Consider the following 16,003-nt stretch of genomic DNA (forward strand, 5'->3'; position numbering starts at 1 on the left):
GTGAGATTAGCAGGTCCCAGATCCCTCATCCCTGCATTCAAAATGAACCCAGCCGTGATTAAAGGTATTTAAACATGACAGTTTCACTTCCTTTGAGTATTAAAATAAAATATTAAAATGTTCTTTCAGCACTTCCATGATGATGGAAGTGGAGTGTGCAAGGGAAAAGGTTGAGACTGTGAATGGAACAACAGACCATCTGAATACATTTTTAAAGAGTCACTTTTGACATTCACAGCTGGAAACCCAGCCTGCATGAGAAACACTTCACGTCATTAACATCTCTTTAATGAATTCATCTGCAGACAATTCCTTCACTAAGAGGGTGGAGAAAAAGCAGGAATCCCTTTAACAACAAATGTAATAAATCTATATTTAAATGAGAATGCTATAAATCTGAGAAAATATGAAATGATAATGTGCCTTTGAAGGAAAATTAAAAGGGGAAAAAAGTTGAACTAATCAAAATGTCTAAAATATATATTATGAAGTCATCTGAAGGGCAAGCATTCATCTCACGTACTGGGGCCCTTATCAGCCGGAGAAACTGAGCGACATTATGACACCCCTCTTAACATTAACTGTCTGCCTCCATCGGTAAACAGAACTCAATCAGTCCAATGGCACAAATAAACTGTGGGTCAAAGCTGAGCATTATGCACCATTTCTAGATCAACTGTAAATAACAGAAAAAAATATATGTAAATAAATATATAAGCTAAAAAAAAAAAAAAACCTTAATACAAACATAAAACTGTTTAACTAGGTCACAAGTATGAACTATTACCTTTATAATATTACAAGTCATTAACAAGCATTATATAGCACTGACGATTTAAGCTAATTTATTTTATTATATTACGTTACATTACACTATATTTCACGGCAATACTGAAATATTGGTAAAACTGGCCACACATTGTCATAATGTTCATTTTACACGTCTATTATCTTTATTACACTATAAATTACATTTAAGTTCCTAGAAATGTCATACAACTTTAAATTTTGATTAAAATTAATATATTTAAAATGTATTCTACTATTGCTACAACGTAACATAGCGTATCATAGCGTATCATAGCATAGCATAGCATAGCATAGCATAACATTAACATTAATATTAACATCAACATTAAAATATAATTAACATTAGCATAGCATAACATAACATAACATTAACATATAATTAACATAACATAACAATATTTTTATTGTTGTTTTGTGTTTTAATTCAAACAAACAAAATCAGAAATGAAAAAAGGACAAGAACAAATTGCACCTATATTGAAATGAATGTTCAGATGTGCCATAGCCAATTAATGTTTATAAAACGGAAGACGAGCAAAAATGTTGTTCATTAACTCAGTGCAAATTGAGGAACGCTCATTGACAGACTATTAAGATGCCTTGTTATGTGATATTTGATGCACCTCATATTGATTTTATTATTTATCTGTTTAGATCTGACACAAAATGCAATCATTTTGCGCACGAGAAGCAGAATTTAATATTAAAGCCAAATTAAAACCGTGTCAGAACCACTAACATTTGAGAAATAATCCTCATTTCATTCTGTCTGTGTCCATTTTTACACGGACAAATCGTCTCCAAATGGCAGAGTACAATCAGTGAGATGCAAATGAGACTGGAAAATCTGAAGGCTAGGTCATCGGTGCTGATATTAAAAAAATAAACCAGGCAATCAATCGAGAATATGCATTTATTTAAAACACTTCAAAACTCTTTTTTTTTGTACAGTATGTTATGTATAAAAAAAAAAAAAAAAAAATCCTAATCAGTTAATCATATTAAAAGACCTAGCTTTCTAGTGGGTGTGGCATACCCAAAGTATGAATCTGTATTCATCAAGGCACGGAAAACACACATTTTTTGCTAATGGTAGCCTGTTAAATTACAGTACTTAAAATTACACTAACCACACAAACACAGTTACAGTAGGAGAGATGAGTGAGGATGATGGCGAATGATTTGCAGATTCTAAGCACCACTGACAAATGTCTAATTTTGTAAAATGTGTGGTAAGTACTGCCGCTCCACATTGTGTGCGATCGCAAATCTTGAAAGTGAAAATGATACTAAAAAGCGATCGTGCATTCAAAAGCAGTTTCAATGCCATGCATAATAGTGTAATAATTTATATACATTAGAATTACCAAATGATAAAACTGAGAGAGAAAGTACTAAAATACACGTTTCCTCCCATCTCGTATTTATTCCCTTTAGGGGTTCTGTAGTACGTCATTTTCTTTCCGAACATGGTACTGGGATGCGGCGGGTTGCAGGGGTATGGTGGGGGGCGCAAGATCGTGATATCTATCAGCAATCGGCTATTGGCCCAACCCTAGAATGTACAGAGAACATTCAAAAGTAACATTCCCATAATGTTTGCAAAATTATAACATTTTATGTTCCCTTAATGGTCACATAACCAGGAAAACATTTTTTTTTAAACACTGAAGCCAGTTTTATCAATTTAATATAAAAATCAGATTCTGCCATTCTACTTTGACAGTTAATCAGATTTTATCCATTTAGAAATTAACATACAGGAAAAGTGTTTGGACTTGAACTACAACAATTCACGAACAATTACATGAATCAAAATCACTTAGAATGATGACAATTTCTGACACTATCTTCCATGCACCATTTTTTATGTGGACAAAGACAAATCATGCAAAACATTGGAATCGCTCACAGAACCGTTAATTCTCCAGCCCAAACTGCATCTTACAGGAGACAAATGACGCACCAATAATAAACAATCAACTTTCTCTACTTTGCACACTATGTGCCCACATTGTAATGACAAGTTATATTGAAAATGACTGACTTCTGTTCACTTTGTTGCTGTCAGATCATGATCCATAGCCCTCTGTTATTTGGCTGCCCATCTACATTCACGATGCACCTCATTATTCAGCCACACAGGGAGGAGAGATTGGCTGGAGGAGATAGCGGAGCGTCCCAGAAATCACAGCCAGCAGCAGGATCTCAGGAGGCCAAGAGCCATGATATACGGCTGAAACCTCACAGAGAGGAACAGCCCCAGTTCAAATGTGAACTTGACATAGCAACCTTTGTTGTCTTGTTTTCATTTTATAGCATAAAATGGTGTAGCAAGCGAGCGCCAACCTCCTGCTCTCTCTCGTGAGGCCAATAAGGAAGTGACTAAAACTGCAATTCATCGACTGGCTGCTTGAGGCTGGCTGCAAAAGAGAGTCAGTCCCATAGACTTCCCATGTTAAAATGCCCAACGTTACAGCAGAAAAAAAAATCATGTTTACAGCCTGGTGCAAAAAATTATTTTGGTCTAAATAGCTAATTTTTCCCTTTATGGCAACTGTGAGGGGGGTGATTTTTTTTATAACTCATCTGTTTAAATTATATTAAGACTTAAAGTTCTGCATAATTAAGGGCGTGGCCACTTGAGTGACAGGTGGACTGCCGCTGCTGACACTGCCGTCGCGCTAGGTGGGCGTGGCTTCAGCAAGTAGCTCCCGCCTTTTTGCCCATTTTTTATTGTCCGGGAGCTATATGGGAGAGTTGCGCGGTGATGCACTGCCAAGATGGCGATGGCACAAATAACGTTACGGACACTACGTCCATGTTTTCAACTACTTGAGAAAAATAAAACAATATTAAAATTAAGTGATTTTATGCTAATTTTATGATTGTTATTTTAAGTAATTTTATACTGAATCAGAAAGAAATGTATTATTAATATATATATATATTTTTTTTTCTTATTTTAATCAAAAATCCACTTGATTTTATTATATTTTTCAGAAAACAAGACTTAATAACTTATGTCATTTTGCATGTCCATCTTGATTTAAGAATGTTTAGATATGTGTACTCGAAAACAAGGCAAAAGTACTAAGACATTTAAGATGGTTTTATGCATTGGAAATCAACTCATGACATTAGCTTTTCCTATATGCTTAATATTTCTTGTTTTACAGAATAAATTAATAAAAATAATAAAAATAAAAAATGAAAACAAGATGAATTAACGTCAGAAACAAAATTCTATTTGTAGTTATATTTGTATTCCTTGTGAATAATATTTGACCTGTTTTGAGCATAAACCTCATTAAATGTGTTTTCTAGCAGCCTGTTTTGCAGTGTAAGCAATAATAAAAAAAATAAAATAAAAAAAAATTCACTATATAGGGCACATTCTTGACTTCCTCCTTTTTGAATATATCCATCCTATTAAATTGCTGATTTTGCAAATGCAGAATTTTATTTTATTTATTTTACCATGAAAACATGTAAATGCAAATTAGTCTGCTGCATTAGAAACATCCACATTATACACAAATGTCACATCATGGCACATTATGGAGTTTTTAGATACACTTTTTCAATTAAGCCTCTAAAGGACACTGGAGATATGCTTTTTATATATATTTTATTATTATTTTGTAAATATTTACTTGAGCAAGAGATGACCCCCTCCCTCAAACATTCACTGGTTTTCTGCTTCAAGATTTGCTGACATGAACTGAGTTTCATGGGGGAATGTTTTTAAAAAGTAAAGCTGTTTTTGAAGCTGTGTAGTTTAAACATTTTGCTGCATAATGATGATATTGGATTCATTATTAATGGAGCTGTTCCCCTCTCAGCCTTCTGAGCAACAGACCAGTGAGACGGCATGAGCTCTGCTTTCTTCATTTCATTTTAGCATTTTCACACATAAGTTATATATTCCCAGAATAGCTTTTTAGAGTTTTTATTGTGACTTTACAATGTTGTTTGATATATTAAAGCATAATTACTCAAATATATTACACAGTTACAATTGCAAGTAAAGGTACCACATATGTTATAATAATGGAGCAAAAATTCCTAATGCTATTAAATCGAGATGTCAATTGGTCACTTTATTTTATTTATTTATAATTTCCTCATAACATGAAATGTAACAGAGGCTTCAAATTGTGACAGTAAACTAAAGTAAAAATTTTGTGGTGATTAACAGTGTCATTTTATTATTTATATAGGTTCTGTTAATATTTAGAATTTTATGATGAAGATTTTATTTCATGCTTTCTATTTTCAATTTAATTTTAGCTGAAATTCTAGTAATTTTTTGTTGTGCTTTGACATTTATGTATTTATTTAACAAAATATATTTGTAAAGTTACTATTATTGTTATTATTTGTTTGACTTTATTTAGTTCTAGTGGTTTTAGTAATAACTAAAATGATAAATGTTTTGTAATATATATTTTATTTCATTTATTTATTTTTAGCACCATTAAATTACCATCAAGCTAATTATATGCTAGCTAGATAAATATATGTTTGTTTGTATAGCAATGCACTATAGAGAGTGCAAACCAAGTCAAACAAAAGAGAAATATCAAAAACAAGACTATCAACAGAACACTTTTTTTTCCCATCCTGATAATCTCATTTAATCCTTAACATGAATGCCAAAAAATGTGTAATCTCTCAATATAAGGCTTTTTCACGTTTAAGATTTACTCTTTAAGATCAAACCAATGCAACGGAGACGTATCTATTTTGTGGTCAATTCAGCCATTGTCATAAATCTCATCTGGTTTACAATAGCTCAATCCGTCCAAAGACGAGTGTAGTAAAAAGTTCCCCAGTGCCAAATAACTGTTCAGATTTCTAATACCACACATCACGTCCTTATTGATCCAGGAGCTGCCAGGAACTTCACAGACTGAGAGTATATTAAAATATTGAATATTTGCTGCAGCCCCTGCCAACCTCTCGTACATGTCAAGATGTTAGATGACAAACCGCCAAGATGTTACCAGCCTTGCCTTGGCTGACTTGCAAATGGTAAAATTCAGATCAGAGTTTTAAAATTCATGTCTACCTGTTCTGGGTGCCTGGACAGTCTGAAGGGCCTTGAAAGCAAGATATTTCTACTTCATATGTATATAAAATCCTTTAGGAACTGTCCAGCTGCCAGTATGCTGTCGATAGAATCTGGGCTTGTGCCAATGATCTGCTCTCGGGAAAGTCTTAAAGTCTGTTCTCTGTGACGACTGCACTTGTCAGCATTACCCTGGTTAAGTGACCGCATGGCCATTTAGGTAAAAGTAAAGGCAAAGAGTAAATAAAATATTAGTAAAAAAAGTATCAGTAAAAAGGTAAAAGTAAATTGAATATCAGTATCGGTTTTAACTGAATTGCAATGTACAAGTGGAGAGGGGCAGCACAATAAAATCCGAATCAGCCTGTTTAAACTTTTCTTTAAATTATTACATTATTATTATTTCAAAAAGTGAAATTTAAACCATTATTTTTTGTAGATTGTCTTATTTATTTATTTTTTTTACTTTAAAACAGATTTCTCTATTTAAAAGAATCATGTATGACAAAATAAGTGTCATTAAATGTATCATAATACATTTAAATAACACATTAATAAAATAAAACTACAGGTAAAAAATTAAAATAATAACAATAACAACAATAGCAATATGTAGTTTTTTCTTGATATTGTGCAACTTTATTATTACCGTGTATCAAAAGTGATCATGCATTATATGGACAAAATAAGCTTAACTAAATGAAACTTTAATTTTAATAACAATAAATAAATCAAATCAAAATACAATTTTCTTAATTTTGTGTAAATCGTATTGTTTGTTTTACTTACCTGTTAATTCAGATGCATTAAATAACATATACAAAAATAAAATAAAATAAAATAAAATAAAATAAAATAAAATAAAATAATGATATCTGAGGGGTTTGTCCAGCATATGAGCTGCCAGTGTTACCTAGTGGAAATATGAAACCTGAAAACATGAGCCTCACTGTTTAGAAGTGTGTGGGGGGATTTAAATAAAGACCACTCATTTAATCAGACATATGTGAACACGCATATAGATGAGGATACAAACTGCGAGATGGGACTTGTAAACCATCAAGAATCTGTAATGGCTTACAGTATCGTGGAGAATAAACAGGGCTTAACAATCACAGAGGCAGTAAACATGTGTCTAGGCACACTGTCTTGTAAACAAACACATTCACTATTATGTATGTTGGAAATGGGGGGCTTTCATTTAAATGAATGTTGACTGCTACAGCAAACACACAACAATAAATATATGAAAATAAATATTCACCTGTTGGACGATAAAGATCACAGAGACCGGTTACTGAAGGAACGAGGGCATTTCTAAAATGTCTAGTTTTGAAGCACAGTTGTTCTCAACCACCAACCTCAAATATTAAATTTATTGATATTATAGACTTAAATATTGATATTATTATTTACACATATTTCATATATATTCTACAATTAGTATTATTAATATGATTGTAATATATATATATAGTTTTTGAAGTGGAAAATTAAAAACTGTTTTATTTTATTTATAATTTTATTTAACAAATCATTAGTGATTAATTTGATTAATTCTATTAATATTAATTAATATCAGTGTTTTCTATGTTTACAGAGCTGTAATGAAAATTAAATTCAATCGTATTACCTTCTCTCATTTTCTATATGTCCTTATTCATAAATTGTTGCATATGAGAAGAAATGTGATGTGATGAAGACTGATCTAGCGAATGCTGCTGCATTTGGGTGAACACACAGCCAACAGATGGAGAGAGAAATGACATGTTCTCTTTAGACCGCGTTCAGATGCTTGGCATGATTTCAAATAGACAACAACAAAATAGAAGAGGACAAAATGGAAACCCATGGATATGTGTTTTCTAAATGTCAGTAAAGGGGGGAAAAAAAGCCTTTTATGTGTATCCCAGCTAAATTTTAGCTTTGGTAAACATGGAAATTGTACTTTACACAACTCTCTCTATGAAAATATTTCTATGTCTATCATTTCACGATAATGAGTCATAGATACTACTACAGAGCCTCACACTACATCTATTTCAAATTCAGCTTGTGATCTTCTTTAATTATAAAATACAGGAGAAAGGCAATTGCCATCTAAGTTCTGTTATTTTGCTCAAAAATGGGGATTATCAGCATTATTCAGGCTGGATCAGTTTATCTGATTGGGACACTAATCTGCATGCATTAACAGTTCTAGCCTAATTGCTTTTCATGGTACATACTGAGACCTACTGGCATGAGAGTAGTGTGTGGTCAGAGCATGGTCTATTCATCACATGGTCTGCAAATACTGGCATGGAGGAATATAATACATCCTCTTTATTATAGTTTCCTAGCGTAAATGTCATAAATTATTACACAGACCTCTAGAATACTTAATACTTGACTTTATTCCACAATCAAATAATTCTGATCTGTAAGCATTAACCTTGAAAACACCATAAAGATGACCACAGCATATATTTCTCAGACGCCTCTTTCTTCTGTAATAATACAACAATTTAACTTTAAAAGAAATATTTCATGCAGTTATTTGGTAAACAACCATGTGTTATCAGAACGGTTTACTCCAAAATAAAACTTGCATACAGGTCTCATAACACCCTGAAGAAATATATATATATGGTAATGTTTTCTATTATTATTCATTCTTGTTGTGCCAAACATGTATAGTATGAGTTTCTTTCTTCTGCAGAACAAAATTAAGCCATTTTGAAGAATTTTGGCATCGGAAAAAAACATTGGACCCCACTGACTTTCATTGGATAGATACAAAATAGGGTACACTTTTTTTATGCGTGTTCTGCAGAAGAACGGTTTAAAATGACGTGGAATTTAAGAAAACATATATTACAAATATATTAAAATAATGCATCAACAATGTGGTATAAATAATTTAATAAATGAATACATTTTCAAAATTAAGTAATTACATTTATTAACAGTTAAATTATTTGCAACCTTGAGATTCAAAGCTTGAATGATTTATGTAGACGCAAAACCGTTATAGGTTTTGTGAGAGAAGTAGAGAAAGAACATGGGAGAGATAAAACATGACAACAACTGCATTTTATATCAAAGGGTCCATTAAGCATCAGGGTGCTCTGTCTTAGAAGGCAAGATGCATGCTTTCATCTCTACCTGGAACCCTGGAATAATGGAATAATTCTAAGCACATTCATGTTAGAAAGCTATAGCTAATCATGTAATCATAAGCAGTACACAGGGGATTGCATATGCCATTGTTGGCAGATCATTAAAAACGGACTATCAGCCCAATAATAAATCCAAATTAAACGAAGTAAGTAAACCTCAAATGCATAGAGTTAATAAAAAATTCATCATTACTGGGCAGCAGTCGTTTCTGGTGAGCATACTGATGGCTGTCTATCTCTATTTCGCTCTCATCCTTAACCCCTTTGGGTCAACAAAAGGGCCTTGGGCATGGGAAAACATACTTAGAAGTACTATGTGTGTGTGTGTGTGCACGCAAGGGGAGGGAGTAAAAAAAAAAAAAAAAAAAACGTAGCCTACAGCATTATTCTCAGACACAGAACCTATTAGTGAACTTAGCCATCAAACCAAGCCTGTCCTTTCTGAAGGGGTCAAAGGGTTATGTAGCCTCCTCTAGATAGTATGTTTCTGCTGACTCTCAAGAAACCTTGAAGTTCCACTCTAAAATATAAAAAAAAAAAAAAAAAAACTTATTTTGAAATGAATGCAAATTTAATTCCAGAGATAATTACAACTCGTGGTTAAATTAGTATTTAGTAGTGGTCGATCGATATCTGGCATTTTCAAATATCGGCATCTCTGAGAAATTTTTCTGCTTGGCTGATGTGTTCGACTTTTATTTTGAAGGCACTGAGAGTGGCAGTGCCTGAGCGCACACAGTGCTCACACTCGTCGTTAAAGGGGGGGTGAAATGCTATTTCATGCATACTGAGTTTTTTATACTGTTAGAGAGTTGGATTCCCATGCTAAACATGGACAAAGTTTCAAAAATTAAGTTGTACGTTTGAAGGAGTATTTCTGTTCCAAAAATACTCCTTCCGGTTTGTCACAAGTTTCGGAAAGTTTTTTTCGAGTATGGCTCTGTGTGACGTTAGATGGAGCGGAATTTCCTTATATGGGTCCTGAGGGCACTTCTCCCGGAAGAGCGCGCGCTCCCGTATAGCACAGCACTGATAGCACAACAGACTTCACTGATCAAAGCAAGAGCGTCGCGAAATGTCACAAAAGAAGTATGTTTTTGGTTGCCAGGGCAAGACAACCCTGCACAGATTACCTAAAGAGAAACAGCATTAAGGGACCAGTGGATGGAGTTTATTTTTACAGAGCATCAACGGAGTTTGACGACGGATTTGCGTATCGTTTATTTCTTAAGGATAATGCAGTCCCAACGAAAAAGGGTCACGATCGTGTGTTGGAACTGCATGCGGTGAGTAAAACGGCTTCAAATATCTCTGTGTTGTTAACTTAGCTTTTAGAGTGTAAGCACATCAAGTAAACAACATGCGATGTTGTCATCAAACTGCACTTTCCACATGTACAGCTTAAAAAAAAAAAAAGACAAAGTGGAACTTAATCATTTTCCAAAACCGCTAAGCAAATATATATACAGTTTCAGTACATACCACATAGAGCCGCTGTTGTTGCTGCTGCTCTTGTTAAATTTCAGCCTCTGGATCATAAATATACGCTGAATCTGACTGTTAGCAATGGTTTGTTTTGGTTGGTTTTGTCCTCACGTAATGTCACAGCTTCCAAACGCTATCAGCGCAAAAGCCTACTCGCGCTCGTGATTCTTTAGCTCCGCCCACACGTCACGCCTACAGACGCTCGTGTTTTTCCGGGAAAAATCAGTACAGACTATCTTTCTCTTATGAATATAATAAAACTAAAGACTTTTTGGAGTTATGAAGGATGCAGTACTACTCTATAGGTACTCAAGATTAACAGGATATTGAGTGAAAACGAGCATTTCACCCCCCCTTTAACATTTCTGTCTAATACGGATAGAAGTCTGTCTAATAATACAGATAGAACGGTTAAACAAAGGAATTAATGAATAGAATTTTTTTTTATGTCTATTATTAGTAATAGAAAGGTATTTTTTTAAATACTTTCTCGTTTGCCATCAGCATTAAGCAAATACGCATATAATAAACAAATCTTTAAAAGGCTAATGAATATTTAATTTCACAAACCTTGCAAACTTAATCAAATCCATCTGTGAGATCATGTGAAGTGTGCATGTGATCTGATGATAGCATATTCTCTGTGTGATGGTTGGCCCGTGTGAATTAAATGCTTTAAACTTAAAACTTGTGATTTAAAATTATGCTGCGCTTTATGCATTTACCCACTGTCATATTCATATAATTTTCACTGTGCTGTATGTTAAATGAGTGTTACCTTGACTTTATTTGAAAAAATATGATTCTCAATGCACGCACACTTCCCAAAATACTGAGTGCCTGAGTGCAATGTCATTTGGTTAAAGCGTTTACTTCCCACCATAGCACAGAAACTGCACTTGTTAAAATTACAAATGACTTGCTTCTTGCATCAGATGAAGGCTGCATCTCATTGCTAGTTTTACTTGATCTTAGTGCTGCGTTCGACACCATAGATCATGATATACTCATAGATTGATTACAAAACTATTCAGGTATTCAAGGGCAGGCTCTAAGATGGTTTAGATCCTACCTGTCTAAACACTACCATTTTGTTTATTTAAATGTGGAGTCATCATTTATCACCAGTAAAATATGGAGTGCCACAAAGATCCGTCCTAGGTCCCCTTCTATTTTCAATATACATGTTGCCACTTGGTTTTCTGTGAGTAAAAAAGATGATTTTCACATCATTTAGTAAGAAAAATTTTAGGCTACAAGCTCCATTTCTCAAAAGTCCTGGGAACCAATGCTTTGTATGTGTTTTATGCCCTTATTCAAGTGATTTAAAATTTTTAGTTTTTCACTAACCAAGCATAAACATTGTTTTCTCAAAAACACAATCATGTACATATATGCTCACATATTAGTATAGCCCACTTTGTGCTGATTACAGTGATATTAGACTTTAGCCATATAGATGTTTATAAGCATCTGAAAAAAGCACAAATGTCAGGGCATGATTCTCCAGCCCCCAAAATACCCTTAGACCTCAGAGGGTTAAGGCACAATTGTGTAATAATCATGCTGTCTAATCAGCATCTTGATATGCCACACCTGTGAGGTGAATGGATTATCTCGGCAAAGGCAAAGTCCTCACTAACACAGATTTAGACCGATTTTTGAACAATTTTTGAGAGAAATAGGCCTTTTGTCTACATAGAAAAAGTATTAGCTATTTGAGTTCAGCTCATGAAAAATGTTGGCAAAAACAATTTTATAATTTTGTTCAGTGTAAGATATTAAAATATAAAAAAGTATATAATAACAATGATTTTACTGAATTGAGAAAAAAACAAAACAAAAAAACAAACAAACAACAACCATATTTTTTAAATGCCCAATTCACATTATCATCTACATGAACACACCATATAATTAGCTGATCAATATATTTTAGTAAAAAAGTGCTGCTGCCTGATCCATCCTTTCTGCTGATGATATCTGCTGTCAGCACACAGACTCTTTCCTGTGTATTTCTATCAGATGTCTACTGCATAAAACCAAGTGTGATGGGAATTTGTTTGGCGAGAAACAGAGGCACACAGACAGAGATACCTGTCAGGTTCTTGAGGCCGAGTTGTCTGAGGCCGAAGGAGCCATCTCGTCTGTAGTTGAGAAAGATGGACAGGGCGTATCGTCCTTCATACAGTTTAGTTCCTCGGATGATCCGCAGGTTCTCCAGAGGAAGATAGTCGAACTGATTCAGAGCCACCAACACGTAACCCGTCACCTCACGGATGGACTGCAGAGATAAAAAGAAATTCACTAAACAAATGCATTCTACAGTCTCAGGTGATTCCCATGAGCCACTTGCTTTAGGTAGTTCAAGGATGTAGTTTGTCCTTTAGTCAAGGCTTTACCAAAACTTCTTCATCAAGTCTATTAGTCGATTCATCAGTCAGCCTTGATATAATTTGAAGAGATAATGGCCCAAGAGAGCACTGGACCCTCCCTCTCCACACCCACATCAATCATGTTGACATCCAATCCCTGTTTCATACTGCATATCATTAGCAGGCACAGAGGACAGGTCTATTTCATGCTGAAGAAGTGAATTTGATATAGCTGTACTGATCGGACACACACACACACACACACACTGAAAGTATAGTCATGGAATTCCATCTGAAGAGCTGACCAAGCACACACCGACAGCTGTCACCTGCCAGTCAGAACCACTATTGGTTCACACAGGGACACAATGCTAAAGTTCATTATTATACTGCACTCGTGGAGACTGGATTCTGATTGGTCAATATTGAAGTAACTGCTAAAATGTACCATGTACCAGCCCAAAATAATTTACTCACTCATGTCTTTCCAAACATGTATGACATTCTTTCTTTTGTGGAACAGAAAATAAGATATTTTGAAGAAATGGTTTTGGTTGCCATTGACTTCCATATGGACAAGAAACACAATGGAAGTCAATGGGAATTAAACTGTCACAAATATTGTTTAAAATATATTTTTGTTATATATGTTCCACTGATGGTGGATGGATGGATGGATGGATAGATGGAAAAAAGGAAGGAAGGAAGACTATCTTTTGAATTCTATATTAGAAACATTTTTGGACACACAGCATGGTAACACCATTGTAAAGAAGCTGTAATGTGGGATTTCTCAAAGTAAAGTAATTTCCATCTGATACAATCACTCTACTATAATAATACTGTAGTAGTTTCCATCTTTTTGTGAGTCAGTCAAGTTTTAGGATAATTATTATGGAGGAGTCCATTCAATTCAAGCCATCTGCGTTTCAAGTAATAGTGGTTGGCAGATAAAGTAGTCTTAAATCCAGCATATCCCATAGTGTGGGCAGAAATTACGATTCCCATTGTCCTCACATGACATGAGAGACAATAAAAAAGAAGAAGTCTGTAATCAGTAATTAGCTTGATTATACATTTCAGATGGGCTGACTGATGAGGAATAAATAATAAATCAATGAATCAAAGCGGTACACTATGGAAAAACCAAAACAAATTTAAATGACTTGACTAAAAAAAAAAAAAAAAAAAAAAAAAAAAAAATCGTATAAATCTTATAATTGGTGTGGCAGATGTTTTGCCCTATTAATTCTCATATACTATTTGACTGTTTCAACACATAATACTGTTAAAAAAATGGGATCAATAAGAAAGTATTACTTTAATTCAGCCAGGATGCATTCAAAATGCATTTTTGATCAAATGTTTGACAGTTCATACATTTATAAAAATATTTCTGTTTCAAATAAATGCTGTTCATTTTGAACTTTTTATTTATTTATTTTAATTTTTTTAAAGAATCCTGAAAAATGCACCGTGGCTAAACAGTTAAAATATTAAGCTGCACAACTCTTTTCAAAATTCATGATAAGAAATACTTATTGAGAAGCAAATCAGCATATAAGAATGATTTCTGAAGGATCACGTGACACTGAAGACTGGAGTAATAATGCTAAAAATGCATCTTTACCATCAAAGGAAAAACATATATTTTAAAATATTAAAATGAAATACAATTATTTTAAAATGTAAAACACAATTTTACATTATTTTTAATAAAATAAACGGAGCCTTTAAGAGACTCATTTAAAAACAAACAAACAAAAAACTTACAAAACTAAAACATTTGAACAGTAGAGTACATATATAAAGCACATATATAGAACTCAGCATTTATAAAGTACTTTCAAAATATCACTGATGTATTTTTAATTTTAATTTTTAATTTTATTTTTTTTTACCTAGAATTATTATATTAAAACCCTGGGTTTTTGTAACACTGCTTCAACATATATAAAAGTACAAACACATCTTTGCCCAAGCTGCTGTCACACTGCAAAGACCACGGTAGGGCACAATCTCTCACCTCACAAAGAGAAAAATCTGCCTCCCTCTAGATACTTTTAGCTCAAATTGCAGTAATGAACCAAATGGACTCACAGAAATCAAACACACCCACGTCCCAAATGCTCACTCACACTATACACCTGTATTCTTCCTGCAGGCGTCATTAGAATTGTACATTTGTTTTTACATTTTTCATTGTGTATTCATGAGTTTTTTTATGAAACAGACCACGTCATGGAGTCCAGTTTTATATATTCATCTTCACACTCATCACGCTGACGCTCATGTGTTGCCTGAAAAAAAATAATGCCAGCATGACTCAGTCTCTCCGCCTGAGCAGCTGAAAAATAGCTGGACTTGTCTGTACATTAGGCTGTGGGAAACAAATTGAACAAACCGAGCAATGTTTTAAAAGTCAAGTTCAAATGGGCAGATGAATTTGCCACTTTAACAGTGCCGTATTGTAGCATTTTATGCTATTTTCTTTTTTTCCCTGCAGTCCACTTCTAAATGTTAGCCAAGGTTTTGTGCACCAAAAACATTCAAGAAAAAAGGTTTCTTATGCTCACCAAGGTTGTAATTATTTGATCATTATTACATTAATATTGTGAAATATTAATACAATTCAAAAGATCTGTTTTTTATTTTATTATATTTAAATATTTTAATAATTTTTCCTTTCATGGAAAGCTGAATTTTCAGCATCATCCATTACTCCAGTCTTCAGTTTCACCTGAAGAAATCATTCAATTATTCAGATTTAATGCTTTTATTTAATATTTTTTATCATTTTATATCATCTTTGCTACATAAAAGTATTAACTTCTTAAACAAAATAATTATGGGTATTGCAGTTTCTCTCAGGGACTTTTTAAAATATGAATATGAAATTATATTTATTCTGCAGAAGCTAATACTAGGATAACCACCTCAGAATGTGAGCTTAAAATGTTAATAAGATTTTAATTTCAGTGCTAAAAAATCACATTCCATTTTGGGATCTTTTACTTTTGGAGCTGTACAGTTTTACGTAAGTAATATAGTTTCTGTTTCATTAATGTTATGTAGATATTTTGGAGCATGCTAAAAGT

The 16,003-nt window shown here is 33.5% G+C and overlaps 1 protein-coding gene across 1 annotated transcript in view; it reads right to left on the reverse strand.

Moving 5' to 3' along the window:
* Window positions 1-16,003, reverse strand: part of LOC113044575 (receptor tyrosine-protein kinase erbB-4) — a 143,557-nt gene that overhangs the window by 35,874 nt on the left and 91,680 nt on the right. The window contains exon 3 of the mRNA XM_026204669.1: window positions 12,628-12,814. Coding sequence (XP_026060454.1) covers window positions 12,628-12,814 — 187 coding nt within the window. The remainder of the gene's footprint in view (window positions 1-12,627; window positions 12,815-16,003) is intronic.

The sequence above is a fragment of the Carassius auratus genome, chromosome 26, assembly GCF_003368295.1.
Source record: "Carassius auratus strain Wakin chromosome 26, ASM336829v1, whole genome shotgun sequence".
Taxonomy (NCBI): domain Eukaryota; kingdom Metazoa; phylum Chordata; class Actinopteri; order Cypriniformes; family Cyprinidae; genus Carassius; species Carassius auratus.